This window comes from Trachypithecus francoisi, unplaced genomic scaffold, assembly GCF_009764315.1.
Source record: "Trachypithecus francoisi isolate TF-2019V2 unplaced genomic scaffold, Tfra_2.0 Lachesis_group4, whole genome shotgun sequence".
Taxonomy (NCBI): Eukaryota; Metazoa; Chordata; class Mammalia; order Primates; family Cercopithecidae; genus Trachypithecus; species Trachypithecus francoisi.
In genome coordinates, this window is record NW_022681469.1 from 9,751,608 (window position 1) to 9,761,209 (window position 9,602).

The 9,602-nt window shown below is 49.6% G+C and overlaps 1 protein-coding gene across 2 annotated transcripts in view; it reads right to left on the bottom strand.

Annotated features, from left to right (window-relative positions):
• Positions 1 to 2,506, bottom strand: part of LOC117073730 (protein ZNF783) — a 28,480-nt gene extending 25,974 nt beyond the window's left edge. The window contains exon 1 of one of the 2 annotated variants that reach the window (XM_033195008.1): positions 2,212 to 2,506. In XM_033195008.1, the coding sequence (XP_033050899.1) occupies positions 2,212 to 2,235 (24 nt within the window). In that variant the 5' untranslated portion in view covers positions 2,236 to 2,506. The remainder of the gene's footprint in view (positions 1 to 2,211) is intronic. The other variant, XM_033195009.1, reaches the window with a different exon arrangement.
• Positions 2,507 to 9,602: the final 7,096 nt, after the last annotated feature.

A 9,602-nucleotide genomic window follows, 5' to 3' on the forward strand; every position in this document is an offset into this window, starting at 1 on the left:
CCCGGCCTGGTAATCTTTTAAAAACACAAATAGATCATTTCAGTCCCCTGCTTAAAACTCTTCAGTAGCTTCCCAGTGTACCTGGCATAAGATCTAGACTTCTTCATGGCCCAGCCCACCTCTCTTGACCTTGAGCCATCCAGCTGCTGCCGTGCTCCAGCCATGCCGGCCTCCTGTGGATTCCGAGGACCCAACCGGCCCTCCTCCACCTTCGTGTCAGCTCTCAATATGCATCCTCTGTATGCCTGAGTCCCTCTGGTCTTTAAGAGTCTTGCTTAGACAACGCATCCTAGAGACTTTCACTGTTCCCTCCTTCTTAGCACTAAAAATCTATAATTGCTTCATTCATTCAACAACAATTACTGAACACCTATCATAGTAAACGAACAATGAAGATGAAAAAAAAAACTGATGGGGTTCTTCCTTCTCCAGGAGAAAAATTCTGTATAGGAATACTTATAAATAACAACAGTGTGATAGGATGGGCTAACAAGTTCAGGGCAAATCTGTCCCTTTTGGGAAGTTTCTTGGGATCTCAAGTGCTGCAAGAAGGCATTGGGAAAGGAACAGGTGGACAGGAGTGAACTGAAAGGTAGTAAAGCTGTGAGCTCCAGGCTAGGGGGAGTGGATGATGTCACCTCCTAGGGCCCCCTCTTCCCAGGCAACAGGACTGTAAACCTGCAGAATCCCCAATGTTTTTTCTCTCCCTTGCACTCAGGGAACCCAAAAAGAAGCTCACCACACTCACTAAGAGGAGGGAGAGGAAGTTCTACTTTAATAAAAGCATCCAGAAAAATCAAGGTTTCAAAACCTTCACTGAGGTGTATTAATAACAGTAGGTATCATCTACTGAGCTCTTTACAAGCGTTTTCCAGTATGTCAAAAATGGCCAAAGGATCATAATCTCCCAATTGGACAAACTGCACAATATCAAACCAACATTCTAAAATCTGTTAAACTGGCCTAGTTTATATAGATGAAGATGCAGAAAAAACTGATGTGATTCTTCCCTTCTCCAGGAGAAAAATTCTGTATAGGAATACTTATAAATATAGTTTATTCTTATGAACAAACTTATTCATATAGATATGTATCTAGATAGATAGACAGATAGACAGATATAAACGAGACAGGCACCTGCGCCTGTAATCCCAGCTACTTGGGATTGGGAGGCTGAGGTAGGAGAATCGCTTGAACCCGGGAGGCAGAGGCAGAGGTTGCAGTGAGATGAGATCCCACCACTGCACTCCAGCTTGGCTGAGAGACTCTGTCTAAAAAAAAAAAAAAAAAATACATATATATATATATAAACATTTTTTAATTAAAAAAATTTTAAATGGCCGGGTGCAGTGGCTCTTAACTGTAATGCCAGCACTTTGGGAGGCCGGGGCGGGCAGATCACAAGGTCTGGGGTTCAAGACCAGCCTGGCCGACATAGTGAAACCCCGTCTCTACCAAAAATAGAAAAAGTAGCCAGGCGTGGTAGCAGGCGCCTGTAGTCCCAGCTACAGGGAGAGTCCCAGTTCAAGGAGAATCCCTTGAACCTGGGAGGCGGAGCTTGCAGTGAGCCGAGATCGTGCCGCTGCACTCCAGCATGCACAACAGAGCGAGACGCCCTCTAAAAAAAAATTTAAATAAAATCTGCTACATGGATTTTTTTTTTTAATCTACAATCTCTCTTGTAAACGACACTTAAATCTTTCTCTTTGGCAAAAGTAGAATATGAGGCGTTTTAAAGTGTCTAATCCAAAGTCCCTGCCCCAGCGTGAGGCTCCCGCCTCTAACAGATGCGTGACCCTGGGCCAGTCCCTTCCCATCTCAGCCTCCGCGACTGTCCCGTGGGGCCTGCTGCCCCTGCCCGCCCAGCCTGCTGTGGGGGGCGCTGCGGGGCCTCAAATGGAACAATGCTTCCAAGGTGCGGCCTCCTAGTCGCGGAGCGTGACTCTCAGGGCCCGGGCTGGCAGAGGCCGCAGAAGGGCCAGATCGTCCGTCGCTGACGTCGGGGCCCCGCCCGCCGGGCCTGGAGTTTGGGCCGCCCGGTCAACGCCTTCGACGATGCCCAACGCCGGGCGATGGGCCGGGGGCGGCGAGCGCGGAGGCTGCGCGCAGGGCCCTCTCGCCGGGCGGCCCCGCGCGGCCAGAGTCCCTCGCGCGGGCTCACGCAGCGGCGGCCTGGGCCTTCCCGGCGTCTGCGGGGCCCAGGGCGCTTACCCGGGCAGGCGCCGCTTCGGCCATGGCTACCCGCGTCCCTCGCTGGGTTGCAGTCCCTGGACCCGGCCTCTCGGGCCCGGGGCGGCGCGGCGGCGACAGCGGAGGCGGAGCGGGACCCGCCTAGCCTGGGAGCTACTGCCGGGCGGCCGCGAACTGCGTCCCGAGCCACGTGCCCAGCTGGCCCTTTTAAAAAGAGCTGCGCTCGGCGGCCGAGCCTGAGGGCGCGCACAGCGCCCCCTGCAGCCCGTAGGACCGCACGCCTGCGGCCGCCGCGCCGCGCCGCGCCCACCCGAGGCCTTCAGCGCCCGCGGCGTCGGGGACCCAGGCGCGGCCGCCCACCCACACCCGGGGCGCGGGAGTCGACGCCGGGGCGGGCGTGCCACGGTCTCCATCTGGGCTCCGTCAGGCATAAGCCACTCGCGGGCCAGCGCGGCACCCAACTCCTCTCTGCGTCCCACGCGGGAGCCGGGAGGGCTGGGGGAAGGAGCCGCGCTGGAAAGTGCGAAACCTCGCGAGGGAAAGCTGCGTGGGGAACCGGGGCGTCCCTCGCCGCGGCTTCAGTCCGGACGGAGAGTGTTGCAGCGCCTCCCACGCACCACAGAACTGAGTTGGGGAAAGTAAAAAGGGTATGTGTGTACCCAGGGAGAAGCCAGGGAAACTTACATGAACGTTTTTAAACTATTTTCTGTTTTACAGCACAAAGGTGAAGACTGTAGGATTTTTTTTTTTTTCTCCTAAGCCTGCCCTCCACTCCTGGGGACGCTGGGGTCCCTTCCTCCTCCTGGGGCCCACTCGGGGAAAGTCCTCAGCCACCCACTAGGACCCTTCTGTAGCTTTGGTCCAGGCTGCGGATCACAGCAAGTGTGAATCAGTCCATCCTTCATTTAGGCCCTGAGGCATCTTGAATAAACCGCAGGACCCATTTTCCTCGGCCTGTGCTGAGGCACATTGAACTAAATGTGCTGTATGCAGTTGAAGCTTTGTTTTCTGTCTTTTCTGCATTTCCCATTCATCTCACAGTATTTGTCCAACAAGCTGGCAAACTCTTCCCGCTAGAAATCTGCAGTTTTGTTTCTTTCTGTGTTTGGTTTTGTTTGGGGTTTTTTGGTTTTGGTTTTAGTTTTAGTTTTTTCTTTTTTTTGCGGGGGTGAGGAATTATTTTCACCAATATTTGAGCCAAGCAAAAGCGTGGTCAACTATCAGAAAAAAACACAATCTGATACCCTAAGTAAGGTGCACCCCTAGAGTTTGCGGAAAGGTTAGGACGTGTTACTTTAAGGTAACAAGTCAAATCAATATTTGGCATTATTCATTTTGGAAATGCTTGTTGAACTATCCCAACCTAAGACACAAACTGCAAATATCCACTAAAGACATTAAGAGCATCCCTAGGATCTTATCAGAGATCAGTACAATCTATTAAGGATTATAAAATACCGGTAAGTGGTGACGTTATAGAGTAACAGTTAAGGCCCAATGCAAACAGAAAGGGTCAGGAAAATGGGCCAGGAGCCGTGGCTCACACCTGTAATCCCAGCAGTCTGGGAGGCTGAGGCGATGGATCACCTGAGGTCAGGAGTTTGAGACCAGCCTGGCCAACATGATGAAACCCCATCTCTACCAAAAATACAAAAAATTAACTGGGTGTGGTGGTGAGCTACTCTGGAAGCTGAGGCAGGATCATCGCTTGAACCCGGGGAGGCAGAGGTTGCAGTGAGCCGAGATGGTGCCATTGCACTCCAGCCTGAGCAACAAGAGCAAAACCCTGTATCAAAAAGAAAAAAAAAAGAAAAAAAGGGTCAGGAAAATGGGCTGGAGACAAAAATGCTAGAATTTAATGAGCTCTGTTGAGGAAAGAGTGCTATAATGTTTGACAGCTAGTCTTTGTTTTTTTAGAAAAAAAAGTTTAAGTCAGAGGTACTCAAACTTGAGCGTGCATCATGTTCACTGAGGGTCCTTGTTAAAAACACAGAATGCTAGGCACAAACCTCAGCATTTCTAGGTCTGAAGCAGGAAGGGATGAAAGTGAGGCGAATTTGCAATTCTAACTAGTTCCCAAGAAATGCTGGTTCTATTGGTCTGGTGACCACAGTTCGAAAACCTTGGCACTGTTTATCAGGGTCCCGCAGCTACCTCCCATTCCCATGCTCAGATTCTATAAATATATTTAATAAATGAACACTTTGCACCATAATGTGGTTTCTGAGCAGACCAGCCAGCGTGTCAAGTCAGCTCTGATATAAATTAAAATTACATGGTTTTTTTGTTTGTTTGTTTTAAGACGGAGTTTCGCTCGTTGCCCAAGCTGGAGTGCAATGATACGATCTCGGTTCACTACAACCTCCACCTCCCGGGTTCAAGTGATTCTTCTGCCTCAGGCTCCTGAGTAGCTGGGATTACAGGTGCCCACCACCATGGCAGGCTAATTTTTGGTATTTTTAGTAGAGACGGGGTTTCACCTTGTTGGCCAGGCTGGTCTCAAACTCCTGACCTCAGGCAATCCACCCACCTCGGCCTCCAAAAGTGCTGGGATTACAGGCATGAGCCACCACGCTCAGCCTACATTCATCTTTAATCTGTCTCTTGTGAGTTTGCTTTTTTGGTGATCAGATTTTCAGGACCTGATTATCTCTGGGTGGACTGACAACATCCAGTCCGTGGAGTAACAAGGGTGACTCCACCTCCAGAAGGTGGGGTTGTCACAGTTTGAGGGCCACCAAAGTAGCACCTAGGGTCACTCAAGAGGTCAGCACACTCAAGTGCCACTGTCCCCACCAGAACATCCTCAGCCAAGAGATAGGAGCAGGTCAGAGACAGAATTCCTGTGGCTCCCTCATCGTCCAAACCAGGAATGTAATTCAGATTAGGAGGTGGACCCACACAGAATTATAAAGATGTTAGGAACGGAAGCATTAGTAGAGGGAGACCAGAAGTACAACCAACTCTCCCTTCTTCCATAGAAGGCTTTCCTATTTCAGACACCAAGCTCCCTATTCTGTGAACATCCATTATACTTTCTCATTCAGCAAACATTTGCTGAACACCTATGTGCCAAGTAACTGTGCTGAGAGCTGTGGAGGCTGACAGGATTAAGACATGGTCCCTCCTGAGGCCGGGCGAGGTGGCTCACGCCTGCCTGTAATCCCAGCACTTTGGGAGGCCGAGGTGGGCGGATCATGAGGTCAGGAGATGGAGACCATCCTGGCTAGCACAGTGAAACCCCATCTTTACTAAAAATACAAAAAATTAGCCGGGCATGGTGGCAGGCACCTGTAGTCCCAGCTACTTGGGAGACTGAGGCAGGAGAATGGCCTGAACCCAGGAGGTGGACCTTGCAGTGAGCTGAGATCGCGCCACTGCACTCCAGCCTGGGCAACAGAACAGGACTCCGTCTCAAAAAAAAAAAAAAAAAAAAAAAGACATGGTCCCTTCTTCCCCACAGCATCACATCCTGTGACTGTGTCTTGGTCTTACCTATTGCTCCCTTCCCACTGCAGCTGCACCCGATCAGGTAAGCCCTCACTGACTCTTCCTTGGTCTCACTCGAAACCTAGCATATCCCACACCCCACCCCAACCCCCAAAAAGCACAATATAGTTCTTTTTTTTTGAGACGGAGTCTCGCTCTGTCCCCCAGGCTGGAATGCAGTGGTGCGATCTCCACTCACTGCAAGCTCTGCCTCCCGGGTTCACGCCATTCTCCTGCCTCAGCCTCCTGTGTAGCTGGGACTACAGGCGCCCGCCACCGTGCCCGGCTAATTTTTGTATTTTTAGTAGAGACGGGGTTTCACCATGTTAGCCAGGGTGGTCTCGACCTCCTGACCTTGATCATCCACCCGTCTCAGCCTCCCAAAGTGCTGGGATTACAGGCATGAGCCACCTGGCTAATTCTTATTAGTATTCCCAAATCACAGCTAGAATCGGGTCACTCTTTTGCTCAAAATGCTTCAGCTCCCCATTAGCAACTGAATAAAATCCAGATTCCTTGAAGCCTGACCCAACTCTAACACCCACTACTCTCCTTCTCACACTCCACCCTCCCCAAATTGGATGAACTCCTCTTCTGTACATGCCCCATAATGTCTCCTCACTTGGTCATGTCACCTCCATTTAGAATGTCCTTCCTGCCATCCTTAAAAGGCCAGTTCAGATACCACCTATGGCAAAGTCTACCAGTGTCTCATATCTAAAATGATTGTTCTCTGAATGCTTACAGCCTTTTACCCTCACTTATCTGAAGACATTACTATTCTCTTATATCCCCTTAGCAGCCTGTAAGTCCGAGAGCAAGATTTATCCTTGTACCCCTCTGTAGAATTCTGCACAGGGAGGATACTCAGATATTTGTGAGTGAACAAAACTCCAAGGCAGAACGGAATACTGTCCTCACCTAGGAAAGGGCTGTGCAAAGGTGCAGTAAAGGAAGAAAACTGATTTTGAAAGAATATAAACTCAATAAGGGCAAAGATCTTCATTTTGTTCATTGATGTGTATTTAAAACAGTGCCTAGATAACAAGGGCTCAATATGTATTTGGTCAATGAAAGAAATGGATGAGGGAAGCTTTCACAGAAGGGGCTTATAAACCAAAACAATGAAAAATAGTGTTCGGTTCAGAGAAGGACATTGCAGAGAGAGGGAAAGAGCACAGCTTATTCAGTAAGACAGGAGGCCAGACGTGGTGGTTCACAGCTGTAATCCTAGCACTTTGGGAGGCTGAGGCAGGAGGATTGCTTGAGCCTAGGAGTTCGATACCAGCCTGGGCAACATAGTGGGACCCTGTCTCTACAAAAGGTACAAAAATCAGCTGGGTGTGGTTGGTGCACACCTGTAGTCCCCACTACTCAGGAGGCTGTGATGGAAGGATCTATTGAGCCCAAGAGGTCAAGGCTGCAGTGAGCTGTGATGGCACACTCAGCCTGGGCAACAGAGGCCCTGTCTCAAAAAATTTTTTTTTTTTTTTTTTTTTTTTTGAGACGGAGTCTCGCTCTCCCGGGCTGGAGTGCAGTGGCCGGATCTCAGCTCACTGCAAGCTGCGCCTCCCGGGTTTACGCCATTCTCCTGCCTCAGCCTCCCGAGTAGCTGGGACTACAGGCGCCCGCCACCTCGCCCGGCTAGATTTTTGTATTATTTTAGTAGAGACGGGGTTTCACTGTGTTAGCCAGGATGGTCTCGATCTCCTGACCTCGTGATCCGCCCGTCTCGGCCTCCCAAAGTGCTGGGATTACAGGCTTGAGCCACCGCGCCCGGCCAAAAAATTTTTTAAAAAATGAATGAATGGGCCGGCGCGGTGGCTCAAGCCTGTAATCCCAGCACTTTGGGAGGCCGAGACGGGCGGATCACGAGGTCAGGAGATCGAGACCATCCTGGCTAACACGGTGAAACCCCGTCTCTACTAAAAATACAAAAAAACTAGCCGGGCGTGGTGGCGGGCGCCTGTAGTCCCAGCTACTCCGGAGGCTGAGGCGGGAGAATGGCGTAAACCCGGGAGGCGGAGCTTGCAGTGAGCTGAGATCCGGCCACTGCACTCCAGCCCGGGCGACAGAGCGAGACTCCGTCTCAAAAAAAAAAAAAAAAAAAAATGAATGAATGAATGAATGACAGGAAGCCCAATGTGGCAGCATCATAGAGTGAAAAGAAAAAAATGCAGGGTGACGCACGTTGTCAGAGTCTTGAGTTCTATACTAAAAAGACTGCTCATTATCAGTAGCTGCTGAAAGCCATTGCAAGGTTTTGAGGAAAGTCTACATCCAGTCATGTACAAGGACACTAACTCTGGAATCAAAACGGATGTGACTAAGAGCAGAAGACCTACTGGTTACTGAAAAGCTCAGGTGAATGATGACTAGGACGTTAACTTTGGGAACAAGAAGGGTAGAAAAGGCAGGATAGATGAGTCACTAACATTTGGCATTTAATTCTTCCCTGTTGACTTCAATCTTCCTAACTTCATCACCCCTGTCCTCTGACAGTCCATTTCCTGTTTTCTTCTCAGCACCTGGCAGAACAGGCTTTCAATGAAGGAAGGCGGAAACAGGCAAGAAGAGGCGAGTCTTTCCTATCCCATAAGACAGTGCCTCTGCATGCACAGAACCACCTGGAGAGCTTGTTGAGACGCAGATTCTGATTTGGGGGCCTAGGTGGAGCCTGAGTCTGCACCATTTCACGCTCCTAGGGGATGCTGCTGCTGCCAGCTGAGAGCCCACACTTCAGGGGTTCTTAACCCCTGAGTGACACTGAGTTCTTAACTACAGAAGCAATACCACCCCACAGCCAAGTGTGCAGCTCTGAAGCAAGATGGTCTGGGTTTCCATCACCTCTGCCATCTTACTTCACTTCTCAGGCCTCCTCCCACATCTCATATGGAAAATTAGGTAAAATCATACTCACCACCCAAAACTATGAGGACTTGTTTTCATGGAAATAAATAGTGCCTAGCACACAAGTATTCAACAAGTGTCAGCAGGAGTCCAATTGCTTGATACAATTATTTCCCAGCCTCAAGGAAAACTTAACTTTATTGGAGAAGTAGGACCATATTCTGTGCTTCACTTTTCCCCACAATGCAAGGCCCAAGGCTGGTCACATTAGAATGCTCAACAATTGGGAAGTAAGAGTAACTAAGGACAGGACAGAGGGGCTATCTATAAGGCAAAGGCTTGAGGGTAAGAAAAGACTGCAGAAGAAACTCAGAAACTCCAAAGGTTTTCCTGACGAAGCTACTGCCCACCTCGCACGGTGCCAGCCCTACAAGGATTCCCTCCATGTTCAGTTTCTGTAACAAGACAATCCTATACCTTATAGCAGGGGGCCCCAACCCCTGGGTTGTGGATCAATACTGGTCCATGGCCTGTTAGGAACCAGACCACACAGCAAGTGAGCTCTGCCTCCTGTCAGATCAGTGGCTGCATTAAATTCTCATAGAATGAACCCTATTGTGAACTGCGCATGAGAGGGATCTAGGTTGTGCGCTCCTTATGAGAATCTAATGCCTGGTGATCTGAGGTGGAACGGTTTCATTCCAAAACCATCCCATCTCCCACCACTGTCTGTGGAAAAACTGTCTTCCATGAAACCAGTCCTGGTGCCAAAAAGGTTGGGGACTCTGCCTTACAGCAACTCAAGTTTCCTTCTATCTATTTGTTCACTCTCCCCACGGAAAACTGTAACGTCTTCAACGTGTCTCCGTTGGTCCCAAGTGTCTTACAAAATGTATTGTGTGCATGCATTTTTAATTTATATAAATGGTGTTATATTACAGATCTCAATTTCTTTTTTTTTTTTTTTTTTTTTTTTTTTTTTTTTTGTTGAGACGGAGTCTTGCTCTGTCGCCCAGGCTGGAGTGCAGTGGCCGGATCTCAGCTCACTGCAAGCTCCGCCTCCCGGGTTTACG